Source organism: Aplidium turbinatum, chromosome 10 (assembly GCF_918807975.1).
Source record: "Aplidium turbinatum chromosome 10, kaAplTurb1.1, whole genome shotgun sequence".
Lineage (NCBI taxonomy): Eukaryota > Metazoa > Chordata > Ascidiacea > Aplousobranchia > Polyclinidae > Aplidium > Aplidium turbinatum.
In genome coordinates, this window is record NC_137481.1 from 10,358,066 (window position 1) to 10,383,572 (window position 25,507).

The window sequence follows — 25,507 nt, forward strand, 5'->3', positions numbered from 1 at the left end:
GATCTACATAAAACCAACCTTGCAATAATTCCGTGAATACAGTTACTTTTCTCTGTTTTAAGGGGGGCAATCGCTCAAGGTCAGTGGCGTAGCCAAGGGGGGGTTTTGGGGGTTACAACCCCCCCTTTGGCACGCGTGTGATGTCACGATATTGAGAATGATGCTTTCAGTCTAGAAAAAAAATGCCTAATTTTATACAAAACTGCATTAAAAGAGCGAGTTTTGCCAATACCAAACATTCAAACATCTCAGCCAGGAATTAGCAACAAGAAAACATAGAGACTTAGCTTTATTTCCGAAAAATGCCGAAGAAAACATGATCTTATCCTTTTGCTATGCCACCGGACAGCATCATTTTACAGAAATATTCATACCCACATTTTTGTTGAAAATGCTCTCAGAATGCACCAAATTCAAAGTAATTTTTCAAAATTTTCTGGGGGAGGCCCCCCAGACCCCTCGCCGCTGGGTCGTCAAAACCCCCCCTTTCGAAATTCCTGGCTACGCTACTGCTCAAGGTAATTTGCTAGAACAGCAACAGTTTTACACTCGCAACAAATAGATCTTAAAATCGGAAATCATGGATGATCAACTTGACCTAACATCATCACATAAGAAACCGTGGAAATACAGAAGGCCACGCCTAACATCAAATTGAACTAAAAGGAACACAGTCTATATTGAACTAGAGCTAAAAAAGCAATAAAAAACAAACATCTTGACACGTGTGCCACTTTGTTGTGGATTAGCTTACTGAAAAAATCTATCTTTAAAATCTCGCCTCCCACGTAAAACCGATGGGAAATTATTTTTTGGTAGCAACAATGTCATGGACTCATGGTACATTTTTTCACAATCAAGCATAGATAGTGGCTGCTAGACACTACCAGTAGCCTATGCGATTGTTATTGTTGTTGTGGTAATTTGCACGAAGTTTATGCTTGAGGCAGCACTTAGCTACCTTACTATAATGTAACCTATTTGTCAACATTCGCTCCAATCTAAATTTTTCTTTTCGACATTTTGTTGGATAACTGTTTTACCCAAACAAGTGCATAATAACTGAGCTTTCACCCTTATTGTCCTTGAAATGACCCCCACAGTCTAAAAAATCCCAGCACAGCAAACAGGACACCTCTCAATCGACTACTAAGTTGTTATTCCATGGATAGCCTACCATGCTTTTTAATTTTCAAATAAATTGCAGAAAGACCCTTTCGCAGTTTATGCTTTGACAAAACTGCTTTAAATAAGTCGTTTGGCTTGCGGGTAAATAGAAAAAGGTACCGTACGTAGGTGGCAAAAATTAAAATATAAACGCCTACAAAAAATTTAGTTTAAACGGTCCCTTTTTACGTGAGAAGTTCAACAAAATGCTTGAATGACTTTCAAACTCGTTTAAAGTTGTTATAGTTTTATTCGTTGCTATATTTAATGACACCTACTCATTGTAAAATTGTCCATCCTACCTAGTTTAGAAATTGCAGTGCTAACGAAAAATGTCATCCACTTAAACCCTCTAAAACCTCTTCAAGTATCATTGTTAAAGTTAATTATTTAACCAATAACTTTCCAACCAGTCTACGAGCAAGACTTAAATGTGCTCATCACTAGTAAATTGTCAATTTCAACTTGAAAACATTTCACAATAAACTGCTGGTTTAAATTTAAAATTTTCTGACATTCAAGGTAACACAGGTGGGAGCGTATTTGATAAGGGGGTACCGCCACCTTCGTGAGCTGAAAGCAAAAAAAAGTAAAATGAATCAATCTCTTTCTGCACAAAACTTGCATTATGCATCCAAATTGAGTTTAGTTGGAGGCCTTTTTAACACTGCTTGCCTCCTGCCTGTAAGGTATACATAAACACCTACCGTAGGCTACTTGCAACACTAAGCACTGATGGAAATGATTTTGCGGCTCAACGTGACAGCTCAACCAGCAGCCTACTTTTACTAAACTTTTATCACTAATTTCATTGTGTGATCAGTTCTGAAGGGACTGCTTGCATGCTCAATCGCTGTTACACCAAACCTCAAATTGAATTTTGAAAGCAAGTTTTTGTTACATCGCTTTGTTTTTGCCTGGCTAGTTTTATTTGTCATTACTGGCGTAGTAACAATACCATGACGCCTCCACAGACATACGATCTGTTTAAAACTGTACCATGGTTTTGGTTAAATGTTTCTCGTTTAGGCACAGCAACACATATCGAAAGAGCTTGATACCAAACACCAAATGCCAGCCATGAAAAGTATCAGTCAAATTGCGGAAATTCGATCCAATTTTTCCTTGGTTTTTTATTATTGTGACGACAGCCATCTTTCACGACAAAAGTGAAATGAAATACTATCAGCTAAACTAGTTTGATGAGAACTTTCCAATGTTGAAAGCCATTGATTCAATGTTTAAAAACCTTCGTCTTTGAAAGTGAATACATTTTTGAATGATTGATTTTTTTTTGCTACTAACTTGAGTACATCGCTATAACAATGCCCAGTTAAACACAAAGAAAGTGGCAAGCCAAGATACATACTAAACCTAATGCCAAACCCTATTTTGATTTAGGCCTACTGCCCTACCATGTCATACAGCAGGCTTACCCTGGATCTACCAACTCGTTTTGCCAATTTGGTTTGCATTTTGCAAGATTAAATCTTTTGTTGCTTGCACAGTAGAAGTGGGTATGATAAAGTAGTTATTTGCCGTTGTTATTATTCATGATTGCGATCTCTGCGATAATCTACGAAACTACTAAACTTGCTTTTCAATGGAATTAGGCCTGTTCACGTTTTAAAAATATGTTTGCTTGGAATAGTGGTGAGCTTAAATTAATTGAATCTTCACGAACCATTACGTAGGGTCATGCGCTTAAAATAGTTCTGCTCTTTCTGATGCCAAAATTTTCTTGTGTTGTTTTTGTTTCGAAGACACAACGAAACCAAACTGTTTGGGTTCAGGAAAATATGCTTGAATTTACTGTAGCAGAAATAGAACCGACGTGCGTGAACGACGACTGAAAACAAAACATTTGCAACCATGTTTATGTGCAGGTGAATCTTAGCTGAATAATTGTAAATATACGTTTATTTGGTGCAAGATAAAACAAAAGCTAGTTAGGCGGTTTAGGCCTACATATAACTTGTGGAATAAAGTAGCCTGACAATAAAAAAAATTTATAAATAAAATATCACAAGATTTCTGAACACTTCCAGATGCCAAAGCCATAAGTTATGAAATTCTCTGATCTCAGACCGGCTCGGTGGCTTAGTGGTTAGTGCGTCCGCATCTGATTAGGTAGGAATGGGCTCGATACCCTGTTGGGTCAAACAAAAGACTTTTTAAAAATGGTGCTAAATCTAATTCTTGCTTGGCACTGAGCAATGGAATGGATTGGTAGGCATTTTGACATAGGACAGTTTTCCTTGCGAATCAGCTGATTTCAATCATGCGACTCAGCACGTGATATTCTGACCGATCTACTCGAAAGATTTTTGATACAAAGAAAATTAAGTGAATGTATCGCCACAAGCAGCGTGGCCTAATGGGTTAAGGTTAGGGCAAGGGAATAGTCATTTCGATTGCGTGGGTTCGATTCCTACCCTCTGCTAATGTTCTTTTTTCTTCTGTAACTGAACCGAGTGCAAGAAGGATGTTAATCAATTGAGTTTATAAGGAAAATTGTTCTACCTTTCTTAACCAATGCGCCGCGGCGAAATGCTGGTTCGCACGGAAAACTGTCCTATGTTAAAGTGCCTACCGAATGGATTCAGGTAATACTAATAATGTACTCATTTGCGCCTCTATACGGCTGCATTGAAACTGTCTGCTTTGTAAAGCGCTGAGGAGCAACGCATTCTGCCATGGATACAGCGCTATAGAAAAACAAACAATATTATTATTTCAGATGGATAGTTTTTACATTTTAGGCTTTGTTGCGTAAAACAACGTATCTTGAAGACAAATTCTGCAGGTAAATGATGAACCAACAGCTTCAATCAAACATAAAAACGTGCTTCATCAAGTTCTCCTCTGGTTCTTTATGACTCCCGATGGAGGGCACCATCGATTGATACCTCAAAGATAATTTACACTTACACAAAGGGATACGGAAGCCGTCAGTTTTTACACATTAAAACTAAAACATTTTCGACAACTTTTACTCTATACTCAAAACTCTCCGACCATACAGTTTGTTGGTTATAAATGTTTGTGCTTGTCATCTAGCATCTCTCCGTACACAACCCAGATAGCAAAATCAGTCAATTTTACATTGATTCAACCAGGGATATCTAGAGAAGGGGATATGAAGGCTCGTAGCGATTGCCTTATTCTCATGACACTACCAGGGCGGTAGTTTGTAGTGCTTTAAACATGTGGTTCTTTTTAAAATCGTAGAGAGTTTTGTAGTGCAACTGGTGCAATGAGCTACAGAAGACAGTTAGCAAAGTTTACGTAGAGCACATTTAAAGAATACTTGTTTACAAAGACAGTTGAAAAGTTACCAGTAAGCTGGGTTTTTTTAACAAAGCCTTTGCAGTAGGCTAGATGTAAAGCAAGTATATGGGTAGTTGAATTAACAACCATGAGCATGCTGTGAATATCCAGGCCTGATGCTAATAGCGCAATGCAGGTTATCATAACAAGATTTATTAAACTACTATCGGTGCCAATTGTCATTTTACGATAAACAAAGATTATTTACGATAAACAAAAGCCCTTCTATTGTCAGACGTAATAAAAGCCTTCGTATCCCCTTCTTTAGATATCCCTGGATTCAACGTTTGCAGACGTTGAATCCATGTAAAAATTACGTAGGTTGCTGGCTAGGAAGCGATTTTCAAACCTCTAATGACACAAGTTTGCTTTGGATTTTATTTTTGATAAAAAAAAAGCGATACAAATTCGTTGTTGTAATGAAATCACAAAACTCATACACGTGATTTGTAAGCACTTTAGACAAATATTTTCGTCATCCGGAAGTTCAACGTACTGTATCATGACTTTCACTCAAAAAATTTGTAGATTATAATATTAGATTGCAAAAGGGTACCACAATATGAGAAGACGTCGTTGTGCAAAGAAAAGATATTTGACTTCTAGATAAGTTGAATTGGATACACAGAAGAAACTCACATTTCACAAATCTAAGCAGTCAAAATTCATAACTTATCTCGGCATATGGTTAGGTTTTCTATTTGTTGTCGTCTGTTGTTTTTACGCTGAAAGTATTTAACTAATTTTCCGTTACAGCTGACAACCACTTCATTTTGTTTGAATTTGGCGTCCACTCAGCGACAGTGAAGAATTAAGGCAAACATCAATGCGGAAAACTTTTTATCAAAATAAACATCGGGTTTAACTCAGAAGTAAAAAAGCGGCCAGGAAAAACCAATAGACTTTATACAATCTTTTATATTTTTGAAGTTGTTCATTGATCAGAAACGATGTTTACTTTATAAACATATTGTAAGCTTAGCTGCTTGTTTCTGGCTTACAAAGGCAAACTTTTTACTTCACTAACACGAGCAAAGTTGTTGAGACAAAGCTACGTTTAAACAGTTTTTTTTTGCGGTATAAGACCTTCAGCTAGAAGATTTTAAAGAATCTCACTTGCTTTTCCAACTTTATCTGTATCTACGAACACACATTATGATTGAAAGCTTTTCAAAAAAATTGTGCTTTGAGCAAACAGCTTATTGTGAGAAAATGTGAATTGATAAAATATAACCTAAGCATGGTGCAAAATTTCTCAATTTTTAACTGGTTTAGGTCAAAAATTCAATTAAGTATTTTCGTATTCTAATACATAGATTATTTGCCTACACGACCACAAGCTATGGGCATAGCATACCTAGGCTACTAGACAGACTATGCTACATCAATATAACTTTACAAACCATCTTCTACTGTAGACACATTAGAAATAAAACAAAATAACTTAAAGCTTCAGTGGAGAAAATAAAAACACATAAAAAGTTGCCAGGTGTGAGCTTTACAAAACTCTAACACATGACAACACTGGCCTGTTAAGACAAAGTATTTGAAAATTTACGAATTTAAAATGCTTGGGTAGTCTGATTAATGTGTAGAGTAGAAATGAAGGCCTTTGATGCAGTATGTAAAAAGGAACGATTTTTAAAAGTGCGTTTAAATTTTTGTGATACACTGCATTGCAATGCAATTGAATGTTTATTTCAGAATTAATGAATACTTAATTTTCTCATTTAGATACAGCAACACATGATCACTTGAGAAAAAAAACAGGATAAAGTTCTTGAAGTTTCAAACTATAATGTATGAAGTCTTGCATTCACGAAAATGAAGAAGGAATAAACGCGATGAACAACAAATAAAGCAAAATTTATTTTGACAAGATGGTACATATATTGACAACAGAAGATCAACTGCTTTCGCATATAAATTACATATCAAGTGAAATTGACACAAAACAAGAAGAAAACTTTCCTTCACCTCTCTCGAATGTTTCGCCGGTGTTACACACAAGCCAGACTTCTACAGTCCCCTTCTATTTCCTTGGATAGTACAACACATGCGCCGCATGGCGGATGTTTAGTAGCTGAAAACTTTGACCGAGTTTGCAGCAAAATCTGTGACTGCCAAGCGATAATCTTCAGCACCTAGGCCAGTGGAAACAGATATTTGAGCCGGCATTTTGACTGATTGGCCAGGTTCAGAGGCTAAGTGTTTCAAAAACTGACCGTCCTGAGAATATACTGAGAGTCTATGATTCCACATGTCGGCCACAATTATGTTATCTTGACTGTCCACGGACACGCCGTAAGGAAGATCCAACTCTCCCGCATCATTTCCCTTAACACCAAATGTCCGCACCAGCTCGTTATCTTTATCAAAGATCTGTTAAATAAAACACACCGGTAAATTTTCAGTTCGTCTTTTGATATTAATTAATCGATTATTAAAGTAGGCTATGGTCTGTAGTAAGCTACTTTCACTGAATTTTTTATAGGCAGATTCTTGCACTTCTTTAAACTTTTGCTGTGAACGTCTTTTCACCTTACATTTGTAAAAGTTCACCTTAAGTTATTAAGAAAACTAAACTAATTCTCTAAATAATGTATTCATATATTTATCACTTCCAGCTTGATTGAATGTGCGTTGTTTTACGTCACTGTAACACATTTGTCGCTCGTTATAAGATCAGTGATAGTTAATAAGTTATAGAATTTAGTTGATACTATAGCGTAATAATATACTCAGTATATGTAGAGTGGATGAATCACTATTATCAAAGTAACCTTTACAGCCTGTTTCACCCTGGGCGAGATCGTTAGAAGGTGATAATAGTGATTCAATTTACTTGAATTGGCTCGACTTAGCATTGTGTACCGCGCAGGGCATTGAACACTCTTTTGTGGTATTAATGCCATTGATCGTACTCAGTATGTGTATTGTGTATATATGTATTTAGTAACGACTAACAATGATCAAAATATTGTGGTCTACAAACCGGGTCATTTTACTCAATTACAAAATCAAATTGTCGGCCCCTGCGTTACTCTTCTATTAATATAGGCTATTAGATTACTTGGAATGTTCATTAAGAACATCCGCTATTATTTGTTCACGTTTTGATTTTATTATTAAATGTAAGCTCCTAACCCTAACCTTCTGAGTAGAAAAACATGATTTACGCAATGAAACTAACTAAAACTAAACTAAAACGAAATGGTACCACTCACACTTATTTTGTCCTTCCAATCAGAAACGATTATGTTGTCATTGCTGTCAACAGCGACGCCTACCGGACAAGAGAAATCTCCTTCCAATCGATAGATCTGCTGACCACTAGCGGCAATAATTTTCACAGCATTGTTGTCTGTATCGGTGACAACAATTTCCCCTGAACAGAAGAACAGTTCATTTTCATGCATTTTGTGCTGTTAGAAACTACAATCAGAGAGCCAATACTTCTGAAGTCACCGCAAAGGTATGTTAAAAATAAGAAACACAAGTAATTGACAAACATTCAACTCATGCAACCTTTAACGTTTTTGCTAAAAATAAACAAAATACAAATTGCATTTTAAGTTTTTCCGGTTCAAAAATCAATACATTTTAAGTAAAAAGTTACATAACAGCAATTAAAGTACATAAATTTTATAGTTAAAGCTTAGTTTTTTTGTATATTGATGAAACTCAAATGAAATAAAAGTCTTTGGAATCAACAAATCATTAATTAATAAAGAGATTGAAATCAACATTGTTCGTATTCATGTTAGTTAAAGGTAAAGATCACAATATGCTTGAAAACGACAATTCACCTGTTGATCTAACAGCGAGACATTTTGCAAATTTGAACATGTTCCTGCCGTGCTCAATCACCAATTTCCCTTCTTTCGACCACACCGTCACACAAGTCCCACTTGCTACTGCTAGATAGCCATCCGGTGTTTCATGAAGCTGCACAACATGAATTGAAAGCATTCACTAAATTGATCTCTTTCTTTAATTGTTTTGCTTAGGTATGGTCTTTACAAGGGCTATGAAACAGCAGCAAGTAACAATGATCGTGCAACATAGTCTACTGCCCTACTCCAACCAAAACAATACAAGAAAAAAATTGTCAAAAAGAATAAGATAATTACAAAAATGAAACTACACCATAGCATCTTTTCACAAATTGGGACTAGGGGGGCAAATTTTCAAAAAAGGACACTTTTAGCGCGCGAGTTATGTTAAAAGGGCATTTTTCGTGCGTAAATGATGGGAAAAAGGGCATTTTTCCCAGCGTAAAACATGCAAGCTTAAAAATGTAAATTTTCGGGCAAATTGTGAGAAAAAAACATATTATACTTAGACTAAACTTTTGAGACCCATAATTGATTCCTATATTCATCCCGCCCACACAATATTGTATAAATAATAATGTAATAAAATTTAATCTAGCTACATTTAGTTGCAGAGGCGGAGAGGCCTCTTGTACTAAAGTAAAAAAAAAACTATGATAATATATGAAACACAACTGCTAAGATATTATAATGAGTTGAATCTTTGCAGAATTACACGATTCTAAAGTATTTTATTTTGATGAGAATCAGGAAAAAACTTCGGTAATTCAGACATTTAGAATCTCACACAAAATTTGAGGTATTCACAAGTCACAACACAAATTGATAATTAATCTGTTTGAATGGAACATTAAGGAAATGATAAGTAAGGTCAAAGGTGGGCTCATAAGTTCTAAATGTATGCTGAAGCTTTTCATTTAGCTGTTTATTCTTTAATTTGGATAAAACTTGGATCTAACTTAAACAAAAATTAAGTCTTAAAAATTGCCCACCTAGTTTCAAACTAAAGGGCAAAGAAACGGATAGGGGGGCAAGCAAAGGGACTAGGTGGGCAATTGCCCACCTACTTTATATGTGAAAAGATGCTATGAACTACATTGTTAACTGTTTTATTTGCATTGAGAGACCTTAGAACCAGGTGGCATTGAGAAATGCCATTAGACAGAGCAGACAGTCATTGACGTCCGATTCTCCCAATGCGAGGAACAGGAGGCATTAAATCGTAGAGATAGATTGATGAACAGAAAAACAAGAGCAAACTATAACACCACTATCGATAGCGAAACCGTAATCATGTGACAAATTTTGTCTGTGCACGTGCCACGTGTTGACGGGTGCGGTTGGAGTTGTAAGCGACTTGGAACGCTGGAAGATTGCTACGCTAGCCAAGATGTGATGGTCTGGATGAACATTAATCTGCTCATCAAGATGTGAGGTCTGGATGAGTAGATTAATGTTTGAGAAAAGAAAAACTGTTACAACTGTGTAAAAAACTGTGTAGAGAAAATTGTTAAGATAATCCGTACTGAAATTAGATCGATAATAGCGCTCCTGAAAGAATGCATAAAACCGTGCCCAGACAGAAAAATCCGTCATTTTTACATTGATTTAACGTCGACGTTAAATCAATGTAAAAATGACGGATTTTGTTGTCTGGCTAACTCTACCTGAAACGGTTCGAATTGTTTTCCAGCTTTGGTAACACGAGAATGAAAGGACTTCACAAGACTTCCATTCCGATCATAAGCTTGAATCAGTCGTTCACCTTTGTCGGTCACCACAGACACATAGCAAGTGCCTGACTTTCCGATGTGCACACCAAACACATTGCCAGGGATGTGAAGTTTTCTGAAAACAAATTTACACAATGAGTTCGTGCTAACATAAATTTGGTTAAAAATTTTGTTTACATTTTATCGTGTTTTTTGTTTGTATTCTATAGTAAACCATGAAAAACGGTAAATAGCTATTACAGCAACGTCCACTTCTAAACGAAAAAATCCAACGTGACTAGTGCCATATTTTCTAATCTAACAGATATAAACGCAAACGAAAGGCATTGAAAGTTAACTAAGTTTTGAAAAAGTGCAAGCAATGCTGTCTGCATGAAGTAAAGAAAATTATACAAACAACATTGCGTTCTAAAACAATGTGGCGTGGATTATATAAACATAAAAAGATAAAGTATTGCTCCAAATGCAGCAATTAAATTTTAGGCAGTTGTTACATTTGAAGTGCATGCTGTTGCACTGGATTCATGAATTTTTATTAGCCTCATAATCTATTGACCTTTTATACTGTAATTACAAATCACAATACAATACGGCAGCACAAGGTTACGGTACTTTATAGATTTCGGCACAATCCAGGTGATGGCGCTAGGTCCAGCAGGTGGGACGTTTGGCATGCTACGACGAGATCTGGAAAGAAAAAATAATAATTAGTTTGAAAAATAATTTTAGCTGATTATATTTCACAAGTTTGAAACCTAAATTGTTCTTATAACTTGTGCCATCCGCTATTATCGTTTTTAGACTTCAGGTAAAAAAAAAACAGAAACCTTTCTATGCACAGCATTTCACCCACCAAACTACAATCCACGACCAGCACAACTTGTACAGACATTAACACCACAAAGCTACAACAATAAACGCTAATCTCTGATATTAGGGTGGCACATTAAGAATCTGTGACCACAAAGCATCGTATAGGCCCTGGGCCTATAAGGAATGACAAAAATTACTCTTAATAATGTAACAAAAACACTCGTGCAAGATTTTTTTTATTAGCAACTATGATCCTAGCTAACTATTTGAAGACAGAAAAAACAAGTACAAAAAATAACTCGCGGCACCTCACAGTATTGTAAATAGTACCCCAGGGTGCCGCGGCGCCTCGGTTGGGAACCACTGAGTTAAAGCATGACTATATTTTGTAAGAGGTATTTTTGCTTTTGACTTCTTTGGCTAAACGCATCATTACCAGGTCAACCCTGAAAATGTTGATACTATAAATAACAGTTTCGTGTAACTTCCTTTCAAGAAATTTTTCTATGTCGTGTAATGCATTGTATGATGAAGAAGGACATAAATGGTGTTTGTAAAGAATATTTCTCTTGGATTGATTAGTTTCTAATAAAACTGAAAAACATTGTGAAACTGTGCTAACTGCTAATTCTGTCAATTTCCATCTGACGTACCGCATGTTCAAATTGGTATAAGCTTTTTGTACTTATTCGAATAGACGTCATTCGTTCTACAAATCATCCTGGAGTAACTTTTTTGCCACTGAGTGCGTAAGCAGCGTAACATTTGGAACTATTGACCTCTTGCAAATTGTAAACACAACAATAGCAGAATGGATTTGATAAACTGATGAAAATTGAAACGCATTAGATTTGGGGATAAGCTAACTCTGGTCTAAACTGGACTATGGACTCTATATTTTTAAAAGCTAGCACATCAAACCTTTTTTTTTTAATATTGACAATTACTTTCTAGTCTCTTTGCCTCAAGATCTTACCCACTGTAACTTTGAAGATTTTAATAGAAATTTTAGATTTTTCTTCCTATGACAATCATCGTGTATGTAAAATGAAGTAGTTTTGTGTGCAGGTTTCCAAAACCATGCTTTAGTGAACTAAACAAAACTATACAGTTTTCAGCATTCAGATTTAATCTGGGAGTGAAAGTTATTGATCGATGAGACTGTTGCCTCATCTTTATTGCACTTGTTTAATAATATTTGATGTTTGTCTTAACTGCTTAACTGCTATTCAGTTAATGGTAGTGAGGAAGAGAAGTCAGTCGATGAAGATCGATCAGACTGCTTCCGGCATCAAATCACGTTGCCTGATAAACTCGAACGTATGAATTATTTTACGCATGTTTCCCGGAACCTCAAACCATCGGCATTGTTTTGACTTTGTACTTTTGAGACAAAATTATTGTTTTGTTTACTTTTGCGTTATGTGAAAATGTTGTCCGAAACACTGAAGCCATTTTAAAATATCATAGACTTGCAGTTTATGCTTGTCTGAAGAAAGACGAAGGCTCAATCAGGTCTTAATACATCAATGATAAGATCATGTCGCCTTTGATGACTTTTGATTTAGAGTATCTTTGTCGTAAAAATCGCTTAACAGCGTAATCACTACAGAAAATTGTATTTCATAGATCGTAATGTTCGACCTGTAGCCTACGCACTTGTTAAACAGGCAATTGCACCTTCCCTTGGTTTATCGTAGATTTTATTGAGACAGGTCTAATAAGATTTAGTACGTGTCGATTGCATCAAACCTTGCTTTGTTCACGTGTCAAGTATATTCCGGTCAACAAATCAGTCACTTTTTACATTGATTGAGTGCACAATTGTACACGATGGGACTAAAAGGCTGTTTAAATTTTTTTTTTATAAGTTTGTTGTTGGGATTTTTCTTTCCTCCTAGGCAGTTGCTTTCAATCTTCAATCATTTTTGCTTTTCTACATCTTTCACAAATCACATTTTTTATTTCTACAAAATCTATCGTTTCAGTAACCACCGAAGCTAGTTTATACAGCTTTGTTTTGTTGACTTTGGTTATACACTAAACACTACCATCCATCAACGATGACTTCAGTCACAACACATCCGCATACTCTCATGCCTATCGAGTCACCGGAAATTTAGTCAGCAAAATACTACGGTTTTTGCCGATTTTGTCTGCTAAGGGAAGAGAAGAGCAGTACAGTTTCACATTATCAAGTTTTACACTGACTTCGAAACAAATAAATTTGGTTTGTTTTGTATCAAAATGTCGTTTTAAAGTGGCATTTAATTTCCACGTAGGCTAAAATTAAAATATTACTACACTATTATTGTGTTGATTTCTGAAGGTGTTGTTATGAATTGTCTCTTTCCCAAGGGCACGCACAACAAGCGAACTTGCCTACTTTTCTCCACACTGCATTACAGTGCAGATCTAAAAGTCAAGCAGAGAAGCTATCAACACCGTTTTTTAAAGTCTTTGAAATAAAAAGGTTAACGTTTATTCCAGCATAGTTATATTTATTAACTATGGTTCCAGCAACCTGCTGCATTCGAGGTGACAGATTGGTTGTCTGCCATGGAGTGCCACAAAAGATTTTTCTCTTCTGAATGGTGACGTAAGCCAAAAAAGGTTGGAACCACTGCTTTAACCTGTGCTCCATCAGAATAAACTTTTAAGTTTTATCTATACAGTTTTGCTGTTTGATCTCACGAGTTTGTCTTCACAAAGTCACAAACATTTGAATCAGTTAAAGATTATGCTCTTTAAATTTGTTTTGTTGTTAGCATTATTGAAAAATATTTTAAGATTCTTCTAATTACAAAGGTGATCAGCTACATTTGTGGGTAGCCTCCTCATGGCAACGCTAACAGAAAATGTATATTGCAAAGATAAACGCGGAAATGGAAGCTAACTATAGAACAAGAGACTTACGTTATGCTATAATTAAATCAACAATTCTTTTTCAGCATTCGAATCTATTTTAAACTTGATTTGCACAAACGAATTACGGAGCCTGACCATCGCAGAACTCATCTTTAACTCAGGAATCCTACATCGAGTTTCGACAGCTATTCTTAACCAATGAGTAAATTTTCCAGGCAGCAAATCAACCGTTTTTTACATTGACTGCAGGGTTAGATCAGCGTTAAAAAAAGATCAGTTTGCTGGCCGAGCTTATTTGTTACAGACTTAGCTCGCTGTTAATACGTGTGCTGCAAAAAATAAATTCATCCCACACTTTTTCTGTTGTACTTACGATGAGCCGTTTTTCTTGTGTCCACCTGGAGAAGATGGGTGTTCTAGCTCCTGGATGCTATCGATGGAGCTGTTACTCGCTGTGGAAAACTCTGTTGACGAGTTGCGCTTTAATCTACGAAATGAAATAGAAACACGTCTAACAAAGAACATTGTTCAAAATAAAGTCGTATACACAGTTTGTCTTTAATAGTTTGGTTTAATTTAACTTGCGTTATACACAATATGCTCTTGCCTTTGCTAAGCTGTTTTTGTACTGATATTCACTGTCGAAAGTGATCACTTATATTAACTGCAAACTTACGACAAAAGTTGCAATTCAGTTTCACCACAGCTTGAGCTGCAGAATAATGATTTCATAATGCAAAATTTATTTCTGAAAATTCCCTGGTCACTTACACAGTTTTTTCCTTTGGCTTAAACATTTTAAAATCCCCTGGTAGGTTATCAGAAAATTAGATTCAATGCCTCAAATTCTGCCGTTGTTGATAAGCTTAAGCTACTAGCAGTGAAACACGGAAATGTATGCGTTAGCCCTTCTGACCTGCGACGTCACATGAGTATAAGATGACCATCATTAACTAAACAATATCACTATAGATACTGTTGATATTTGAAGGAATGGCTGCGGTGTGCTGGTTACTTAGTCTTTTCACATTACGTTAAAATTCTCGATTCATTATCTAGTATTCATCACATAACTTTTGACGAAAGGGCAATTCAAAGATAAGTCACTGTAATGAAACCTTGCTAACCTGAACTACGCGTTTGTTTACAATTGCGATACTTCAAACGGGCTTCGTTTGCTACATTGTTAGAAAAAATCAAGGCATCGTTGTTTAATTCCTAGATTTTATTTGCCTCCCAACCTTAAGTAAGCTGAACTTGACGCATTGACCAAGTCTTGATCAGTTTCTTCGGTTCTGATGTCACACTTCTGTCAATTATACTTTTTCGTTCATTACGTTGTACAAACGTAAAAAAGCGAAAATCTGAGTAAGAGCGATAAACGTGCGGGCCAACATTCAAGTGTAGATGGTGTCACACCCTGATTAACCGTTCACAACCATGCTTCATAACGTTACTTTAAAATGATTTAACGTTGCTTTCAATTGCAGAGCAGATATGAAAATGACGCGTCTTTCGAAAGCAGACGAAGTAGAAAAGATTCAACTGGCAACCGAAAGTCCGAAATCACCAAGCCAGGCAGGGTCAAACTCAAAAGCAATTCAAAGTATTTTACTGTCTTGATTTGACTCCAAATAAGCATACCTTGGTGACAATTTGAACTGAGCTATCTTTTTACAAAGTTTTAGCTCATTTAGTGAATTCGTTTTCATTTATAGTTTACAGCAAACATTGTATCTAACTTAGTTTTAATTAAGTTTTTCTCACCTTACTTCTTCTTTGAATAAACAGCAAATATTGGTCAATATTGGTAAATAGTCAAATTAGAAACAACTAAGCCAAAAAACAAAACTTGCTCTGACGTTAATAAATTACAATAAATTGAATGCATTCTTGACTACAGTCCGTACAGGTTTCTAAAGGAATGCTTCTTTAACAATTTTCAAAGCAGGCTTGAGTGCTTGCCAGATAAAGCGATTTCATCCCATTGTTATCAATATTCGAGAGGCAGCTGTTCTCCCTTATGTTTAATCTGCGTCGCAGTTGGTGAAGCACATCCTCACCAACTGCCCCCTTAGCCCTTCATGTGATGACAACGACCTCAAAAACATCACAAACAATGCTCTTACCTGGCTCCGACACTGGCGTGACAAGCTATGAATGAATGAATCTGCGTCGCAATAAAAGACGTGCAGGACAAGCGTTCGTTGACAAAGCCAATCAAATTCTTTAATGGTGAAAAAGCGCTTGCTACGAAATGTAATCGCGGTTTGACAGATCCGTTCATTTGTTTTTGTTGACAAAAAAATTGTACGAACACAAATGGTAAATAGTTCGCACAATAGAGATTGCAGCGAAAGACCAAAAAGTCACCAAGGTCAGCTGCCACCCAACGGCAAAGCAAACCGACCATCGAACGAAACTACCACATGATGTTATTTTCAAAATAATTCTTTTATATGGTGCAAACTTGATTTGAGGTAATTAAGACCTGCAGGACAATTAGAAACTACCAGGAATTAACACTTTTATAAAACGGTTAACTAGTCATGTGCCCCCCGTAGCCCTCGGGTGGGCTTGGCTCAAAGTTGTTACTGGACTCCTTAACTTAGGGAAGATGAAGACAGCCTCTACGTGGCCTTCCCTACAAGTAACTTCGACCAGAGCTAACAAGCACTAGAAGTGAAACCAATGTCTTCACCACGTCACACGACTGGACTCCTTTGTTTTGCATACGTTAAAAAGTCATGTGTCAGCTTAGACGACACATGTCTTTATAAAATCTTTCGCTAAAAAACGATTAGTCGTGATATTCAAAAAAAAAAATAATTCAACTTACCGGTACAAACTTTTTACCTTGAAAATAATCCAGGACAAAAAGCGCCACTTGCGTTTGTGTAAATTTTAAACACTAAAAAGTTTTAACAGACTTTTCTATATTCTTCTCTTACCTTCCGCCAGATTTAGAACTGCTTGTTTTGGACGGAGAATTGTGGTCAAAGTAAGGGACTGCCAGGTCTCCGTTGCTTGCTTTAGTGTACTGCTGTGAACCAACAAACATAGAATAAGGTCTTGGAGCGAGCGAGGAAACGGGTCGTTTGTTTGGAGCAGGTGACCGTTTCATGGCCAAGTCCACTTGATTTCAAAGTTCAATGTTAACTTAAGTTTATAAAATTTCTATGACACACAATGGGTGAAAAGTCACTGCCAAAATAAAATTTAAAACTGTTATGACACAAGTTTGACGCCTTCCTACGTAAATGGTCAATAAACACGTCACGGCGTGTAGCACGATGCAAACTGCCAATTTCTTTTCTAGTTAGCAAAATCCCCCATTTTTTACATTGATTCAACGTCCGCCGACGACTTATTCTACTTTTGGCCATCCTTAACAACATCTTGCTTGTCAGTAACTTGCAACAATGACGTCATAAAAATCGCTATGCTTGCAGCATTACAAGAGTATGAAAATATTTTCTTCATCCGGGCTACTATCTCTCAAACTTGTATGAACAAATGACATTAACTTTAAGATCAGTGGCGTAGCTAAGGGGGGGGGGGGTTTTGGGGGTTACAACCCCCCCCTTTGGCACGCGTGTGACGTCACGATATTAAGAATGATGCTTTCAGTCTAATAAAAAATTGCCTAGTTTTAAACAAAATTGCATTAAAAGATACGAGTTTTGCCAATACCAAACATTCAAACATCTCAGCCAGGAATTAGCAACAAGAAAACACAGAAACTTAGCTTTATTTCCGAAAAATGCCAAAGAAAACATGATCTTATCCTTTCGCTATGCTACCAGACAGCACCATTTTACAGGAATATTCGTACCCACATTTTTGTTGAAAATGCTCTCAGAATGCACCAAATTCAAAGTAATTTTTCAAAATTTTCTGGGGGAGGCCCCCCAGACCCCCCGCCGCTGGGTGGTTAAAACCCCCCCCTTTCAAAATTCCTGGCTACGCTACTGTTTAAGATGGTGGTATTGCAGAGACCTACCAACTTTTTCGCAAAATATTTTACAAAACATTTTCCATTTCATCCCAAATGCATTTAGGAAAAATACTTTAAATCAAGAATTTTACTGTTCGTGCATACTCAGCGTACAATTTCTAGTGAGTTCAGTCAAACTACAAACATGTGGTGTGGTTATAAGTTATGACATTCTGTTCTTTTACTGGCTGATAATTATCACGACCATGGGGCTGTTTATAATAGCACTCAGTGATACAAGCGCAAGTCGCAGAGTGCGTAGGAGATAGAATGATTCTCATGACATGATTTTGTATTAATTTACTAGCCTCCGTGGGTGACGTTTGTCAAAGCAAACTGAACGTTCTTCTTCGATGTTTTGGTAACCTGATTCAGACATATTGTTGTCTGCAAGCTCACACCTACTCATGCGCAGCGGTATTAAAACACAAGATCTACATAAATCGGGGTCCACACAACCTATGTAGGCTACTTAGATCATCTTGCAGAGCTTAAAAAACCTATTACAGTTGTAGTGTGATTTTGGATTTTCACAAACCGTTCTGTAACGTCAACAATTTTAAGAACTCACTCTACGTGGCCTATGCATAGTATGCAACAAGCGGTGCTCATCCAACAACCGGTTCGCTCTATATTTGATAATTAAGGCCAGGTTTGCTGAACCAGAGGGAAGTGCAAAGCGGTTTAACCCAACCACTGGCAATGATATCTTTGTCCTTCATATTTCACTTAGCCTTGGGCCTAATTAATTATTTATAGTGAAAAATATTTTACAGACTGAAACAGCATAAGGCTGTTAAATTTCTATGGCGCAAATTTTCTTTGTCTGTGATGTGATTATGTATTGAGAAACGTCTCGGAAAGTTTCTCAATGAAGAAGTTCTCTTTGTCCAAATAATATTGTTTTTCAACAACCCTTTGTAAACATCCATTCATTTTATTTACAACTGGTCATAATGAGCAAACCCAAAATTAAATTTCATCATTATGATAAGTTATGTCTATCTAAACTTCTAAAGAGAACATATTTCAATAAATCCTTGTGTCTCTGTAGCATTGAATTGCGCTTTCGGATTCGAGAAGCCTGCATTACTCTTTCAAAAAGGTTATTTTTTATTTTTATTATTCATTTAGCTTTCAAACGGTTTAGCCCCTAGAATGCTTCTCTATTAGCTTTATCCAGCAGTTAACATTTGTAACCTCTCTCTCTATCAGTTGTGACTCTCTATTTCCACCTGAACAAACTCATTGAGTTGTGAGACATAATCTCGAAGGGTACAAGCCTTTCAAGGGAGTATAAACTGGTGTTGCTACTGTTGTCTGTTACCCAATTTTCATTTCACTTACAATGTTGGCAAACAACGCAGACTATTTCAAAAGCATAAAAATGGCAAAATGTTTTTACACATTCCCCATTCCTAATCACGTTATGATAACAGTGTCACAAAAATTTACTTTCGCCTCATCTCAAGAAAGTGTTATTAATAAATTATCTAAGTATAAAACCATCCTTAAGTTCATGCACCCAAACACTGTCTTTATTCAACTCTAACTCAGTGTTACGGCCAGCTTTATACTTTAGAAGAGCTTGTTCTTTCATTTCATCAATCATTATTCTTTTAAAAAACGTAGTCTGACAAAACAGGTCATGACTTGTACTTCGGCACTTAGCGCAATTATGTTAATGTATAATTAGCGGTTATTAGTCGGAATATAATAAAATCTGTCCTCGTTAGAACATTCAATTAACCACTCTTTGGTTAGCAGACCCTTGACATCTTTGCAGCTTGCTCTCATCAACTAAATTAATAGAATAAGGAGTAAAATTTCAAGTACACGATTTGATTTATTAATGTGTAGTTACAGATTTCGTCACTAATACCGCAAAGAATTAGTTGTTATTTAGTCTTTTGATTCTATCGTGATACAATCTGTAAATCAAATGTTTTTCTTTCTACAGGGATATAAATATTTTGCAGTGACCGGCCAAAACTAAATTGTTTGTACGCATACATTTCTAAAATCAAGCACTTGCACAAATTCTAGCTATTTGATCTATACAATTTGTTTGAACTAATAGAATATCAAATTGAGTTGTTGAAGAAGGGGCTTTGTTTGTGCAGGCTATTTTGATAAAACAATGCTGACAACTACGGGACGGATACAACAACGTGACGATTAAATAAAAACATTGATACCGTGCCAATTGTAAACATTTGTAGCGTAAATTAACTCAGTATGTCAACTTACTGTTCTGATAACCAATCAATATTAAAACTCAACGTGCCTTTACGTTTAAAATCAAACAGCTTTCTATCACTTCGCCAAGTTAGCAATTTTGGGCAATGTACTGAAATGCATTGAAACAATCTGCACTACGTATGTATAGAATTTTTCCAATCAAACTGAATGCTTTTTTGCCAAATATGGAAAAACAAAACATCTTCACCAAAGCTACAAAATCCGAGTCATGGAGTCGGATAAGTGTTACTGTGTCCGCAGTCGATCTCAAAAATGTAAGTTGGCAGCCCGATGCCTTTTAATATTCACCACAGCTTGCTCATACGTTACAAGAAAAAGACCCATCTCCCACATCGTCTGTAAAGAGTCTAACGTCTGCCAAGTGTTTACCGTCTACAAACGATGATTCGATGTAGAAAATGCTGATTTTACAATCTGAGTTTGTCTTGTTTTGAAGCAAAGAATATTATTTCATCAGTTTTTAATCCATCAAACGTTGTTGGACAAATTCCTTACAATATTCTTCATAGAGGGAAGCAAATTGTTGCCAGTTAATAAATTTTAGTAAGCTAGTGCATAAATGTATGAAACAGCTTTACCACTTTTGAGACGTTTTTATTTTTCACATTTGTCTATTTTTTCAATTTCTTTCACTAACAACTACAGTATTTCTCAACATGAATGAATATGAAAACTTTAACTAGCATCTTCAAATATGACCTCGCATTTCCAATCAAAACTACATCTCCAAACCTCTGTGGTGTCAATGCATCCACTAGCCTAAGCATGGCCATCTAGCAGTTACATAAGGAAACTGCATTTCTTCGAACTGCAGGCAGCCAGCATGTGAATAAGGATCAGTGTATTGCTCATGCGATGAATAAGCGGCTTAGTGCTTGCAAAGGAATAGGCTCAGAAGCTATATCCTGTTTCCTGTCATGGATGCTTGTGAAACTTGCTGTATTTGTAAAAAAGCGTAAGGATAAGTAGCTACAAACAAACAACATTTGACCATTTTTCTCTCATTTGAACATTGCAAATCTAATCTTTGCAATGTTCAAAATTCTTTTTTCAACAATTTTATTTCCAATTGGTTGACTATCAATTTGCGCAAGAGCTATCATTTGCAATTACTCATCACTTGTGTGGCAAAACCAGCCGTGTATTATTATTTTTTAACAAAAACTAACTTCATAAGTGCAGTGTACTGATGAAAACATTAAGGCTGAAGACAAAAAATACGTAGTTTAGTTTCAATCCTGATTACCTGAAGGTGTAGGCTACCTCAAGGTAGCCATGTTTCTATGCCCAGCTAGAGTATGGAATAGTGTGCTCAATACACTGCAGCTGCAATGAGGCCTTTTTGTCATTAAATGAACCGGCCAATCTGACTGAATTAAAATAATGCAGTTGCCCCAAAATCAGTAAAAAATTTTTTATTTCACTTCAACCACAAAATATATTAAATTATTGGAATCTGCCAATGAGTTTCTATAGGTAGCCTACTCATACCAGCGTAATGTGTTGGTCATTTAATGATCTTGTATAGAGTACAGATCCTATGCTGTTTGGGTAGCTACGAAATAATTATAATCAGATAAAGCATGTGGTCCTTCATTGTTTATACTTACTTACACCCAGGGCCTCCAAGAGCCCTGCCGGGCCCCGGTGCAGATGTTGCTGCCGGGCCCCCCAGCGCGACATGTCGCGTGATATCTCATCAATCACAAGCAAAATTTGCGGTGCGCGTTCTTACAAAGGATAAATTAGGTTAAAGTATTAACACTCCAATATTTCACAAACAATGCACTATTGTAAATATAACTTTAAATTCACAGATACACACTAGTTATACACAAAGATAAAATGCTGTAAAATGCTGAAACACTACATAGTGTAAATATAGCCTTAATAGCGTTGTCAGATATGGAATTCTGCCCTAATTTGAGGAAAAGTTTATAGCTGTTGAAAACAAAAACTTGTATTTTGGATATTTTTTTTAGTCCTGGGCAAAGATCAAAACCCTAACCTTTCCTAACTCTAACCCTTCCTAACTCTGGCAACACTTGATTGTAACCATGGCAACAAGTGGGTAAAATCAGCCATTTTGAAGATAAAAATTGCAATACTATTCGACATGGCTGACATAGCATTGCATATGTGTACTTACAGCTTTACATTAACATACAATACCATTTCTGACCTTGACATCTGCAGAGACTATGGCAGCAAACTTAGGATGAATGCATTGCTATTGTTCATGACATTAAGAAATACCAACTTCAATATAAGAAATAACAACTTCATATAAGAAATACCAACTTCAAAGTATTAAAAATTTTTTATGCGAAATTGACCTTAACACGCAAATTTAAACATTTTATTGGCCCCCTGAACGCAAAAAATGAAAATATTGTTGTTCTAAAAAGGGCATACCCATGAGGGGGCCCATTCAAAATACAAAACTAATATTCATATAAAAAACAATATTTTATGCAAAATCGACCTGAGCACGCAAATTTAAACATTTTGTCGCCCCCCTCCCTAAACTCAAAAAATTGAAATATCTGTAATTTAAAAAAAGGGCATAGCCTAGGCTACCCATAAGGGGGCCCCATTCGACATACGGAACTAATATAAAAACAATATTTTATGCAAAATCGTTGAAATCAATCTTTTTATCGCGTGGATTTAGACATTTTGTCGGGCCCCCTTGAACTCACCGGGCCCCGGTGCAATGCACCGGTTGGCGGTTGTCCCCCCCTCTTGTGGGCCCTGCTTACACCTACAAGCAGACTTTCTGCAGAAGTCGTATTGCTGCACAAAGTCAGCGTAAAATGCAGAAGGTCTATTGCTAGTCTTACAGCGGCTCTGTCTGCAGTTACAATATGCATGTTCTTAAAATCAGTCGATGGCTGCTTCAATATACGCAGATTTAGGCACTTTTTGTTTTGCCCCCAAAAATGTTGTGGACCCAAATGGCTTTAATTACAGCCAAGAGTTCTTAGAAGGAAAGGTAGTTAAGTTCGAAGTGCATTTTCGAAATCAAGATCTCCACTTTTCTGAAGACTGTGTGGCGCTGTTGGAGCGCCCTCTGACAGAACAGACATAAATTTAAAAAAATTAGTTACATATTCACCCATAAAAGTTGAAACTATAGCAAAAGAATTAAGCAGGTCTAACCTGCTCTAAAAATGTTTTCTTAGAAAAGAATTTTATTGTTGCTGCCAGGGCCGGATTTAGCTTATGGGGGGCCCCCGTGCAAAAAAATTTTCAAGCCTACGGCGCGAAAAACCACATCTACGTCTTCAGTAGCATCAGTCCAGTACTGCACAACATTTTGCAGAAACTTTAAAGGCCAAAAGGAAAAAATAACACAAAATCACATTTTTTTCCACATAGGGGGCCCTTCAAAAGTCGGGGGGCCCGGGGCAACTGCCCCCTCTGCCCCCCCCCTAAATCCGGGCCTGGTTGCTGCGAGAATGCTATTTTGCAAGTTGCAGCGACGAAAAAATGAAGCTACTAGGTCGTAATAGCAGCATCGTGTTTATGCATCCGAGGACTTGCGCACATTTGGACATTCCATTCAACTTTTACGTTTTTTATTTTCTCCGTTTTCCACCCATTTTCATTTTAGAAAGTTTGATTTTGTAGATTGGAGAAACTCTTTGAAATCTTAATGTGTATTTATTTGCAATAGATCAAGAACCCGTTTAAACTTGTGATACAATTAATCTAATTAGCCTACTTGAAAATAAAATGTCGTACCAGTAGCAATGTACTCGGGCAATATTCGCCAGGTCCACACATTAAACAAGCGCAAAGCAGTCATGGAAGCTATCAACAAAGAAACTTTGAAATAATTTGGTGATGCACTGTACTTCTGCATTGGGGACCTGAAATGCCGTCTCGGACTTCAAAAAGATTTGCCACTGTGAATGCAGACTAATAGCGACGCGAATAGGAAGTTCTTTGACAAGACATTGTTGGGATATTGACATTGTTACTGCTGTCAATGGACACGGCGGAAAAGATTTAGGAAAATGGCATTGGCACGTTGCTAAGATAAAGCCCACTTCCTCACTCCCGAATAGCTATCGTCTATTGTTCTTCAATTCAACAAGGTATGTAGCATACATGTAGCCTATACCTCGCATTTCTGTAGATTGCAAGTATGCTGAACCGGAATAGATGTTCCATTTAGAGCAAATTTACAATGATGCATGTCAAAACTATTGGTTCTAACTTGAACTATCGAACTTTATTCGACTAAAAGAAACCAAATCTTGCTCAACGAAAACGAGTTAAAGACAAAAAATGTTGTTAAAGACACAAAGAAGGAAAATTTTGTATCGAAATATTTTCGTTTTAAATACACGTATTTCTCAGTTTAACAGAGTCAGTTGAGCACTTTATTTTGATACTACCATCCAGTTATTATTTCTCAGTTTAAATTCACTTTCGGAAAGTCGCTCGCAAGTAAAGAAAACGATTTACAAACATCAGAGCTAGAAAGGAGTTTTCATGTGCGGAACAAAACAAGGAAAACCAAAATTGGCAAAACTACGACATAATAAACACTCCCCGCCAGGCCCGGATTTGGAGGGGGGCAGAGGGTGCAGGTGCCCCGCCCCCCCCCCCCCCCGAGTTTTGAAGGGCCCCCTATGTGGAAAAAATGTGATTTTGTGTCATTATTTTATTTTTCCTTTCAGCCTTTGAAGTTTCTGCAAAATGCTGTGCGGTGCAGTGCTGGATAAATGTTACTGTAGACGTAGAGGTGGTTTTTTGCGCCCTAGGCGCAAAAAAATTTTTGCACGGAGGCCCACCGATCTAAAAGTGCCCCAGGCCCCCTATCAGCTAAATCCGGCCCTGCTCCCCGCAAACCTCTTCAACAAAAACATGCGGTGTATGCTACTACACGATGTCGCAGTAAGGTAGCCTATAGTATTGGCTAAGCAAAGATGCAAAACAGACATTATGAATTGAAGTTGTAAATAGTAACAACAACAAGCCTACAAGCGGTTGCACAAAATTGGAACGTTTTAATTGGCTCCAATCAAGTGCTATAGGCTATCATCTTCGAAAACTCTAAGACCAGCAACCGGTAGGCAACAGACTAATTTCAAAAACAAACGAAAAAATGTAAAACTATCTATCCACTTACTTGTTTCAGCTTCTTGTACCAGTTGTGCTTTGAATTCATTTTCAATAAGTGATAAAGGACGTTGGAGTGATGAGATATACCGAGCAATACATCATTTGCATATTCACTTTAACATTCTTTTTTTATGCATTCATTGAATATAATGCTGCAGGTATAAAAAAATAGATCTTAATAAATAGATAGAATTAAGCTATTTCATTGGCTAAGCAACTATAGCCTACTGCTGTGTTTCCTGGCTTCTTGACTCTTTTTTACTTTATTTCATAAAGGTTTCAATCTATTTTCTAAGTGCACTGAAACAAACACCGAGACACGTTTTCTGACAATTCTGTAAAAAAAGTCTGAATTCTGTATCAAC

General features: G+C 36.7%; 1 protein-coding gene across 2 annotated transcripts; it reads right to left on the bottom strand.

The window, feature by feature from the left end:
• Positions 1 to 4,857: 4,857 nt before the first annotated feature.
• On the bottom strand, positions 4,858 to 25,287 carry LOC145778487 (uncharacterized). Of its 2 annotated transcripts, XM_082589973.1 has the most exons (8): positions 25,150 to 25,287; positions 16,699 to 16,790; positions 14,121 to 14,234; positions 10,679 to 10,753; positions 10,001 to 10,181; positions 8,307 to 8,445; positions 7,725 to 7,885; positions 4,858 to 6,879 (listed from the first exon to the last, which is right to left on the bottom strand). In XM_082589973.1, exons 1-8 carry the CDS (start codon positions 25,186 to 25,188, stop codon positions 6,574 to 6,576), a joined length of 1,107 nt encoding a protein of 368 aa, XP_082446099.1. In that variant the 5' UTR covers positions 25,189 to 25,287; the 3' UTR covers positions 4,858 to 6,573. The 2 variants fall into 2 exon arrangements, with proteins under 2 accessions (XP_082446099.1, XP_082446098.1); XM_082589972.1 differs by lacking the exon at positions 25,150 to 25,287 and having other exon boundaries at positions 16,699 to 16,919.
• Between the last annotated feature and the right edge of the window lie 220 nt (positions 25,288 to 25,507).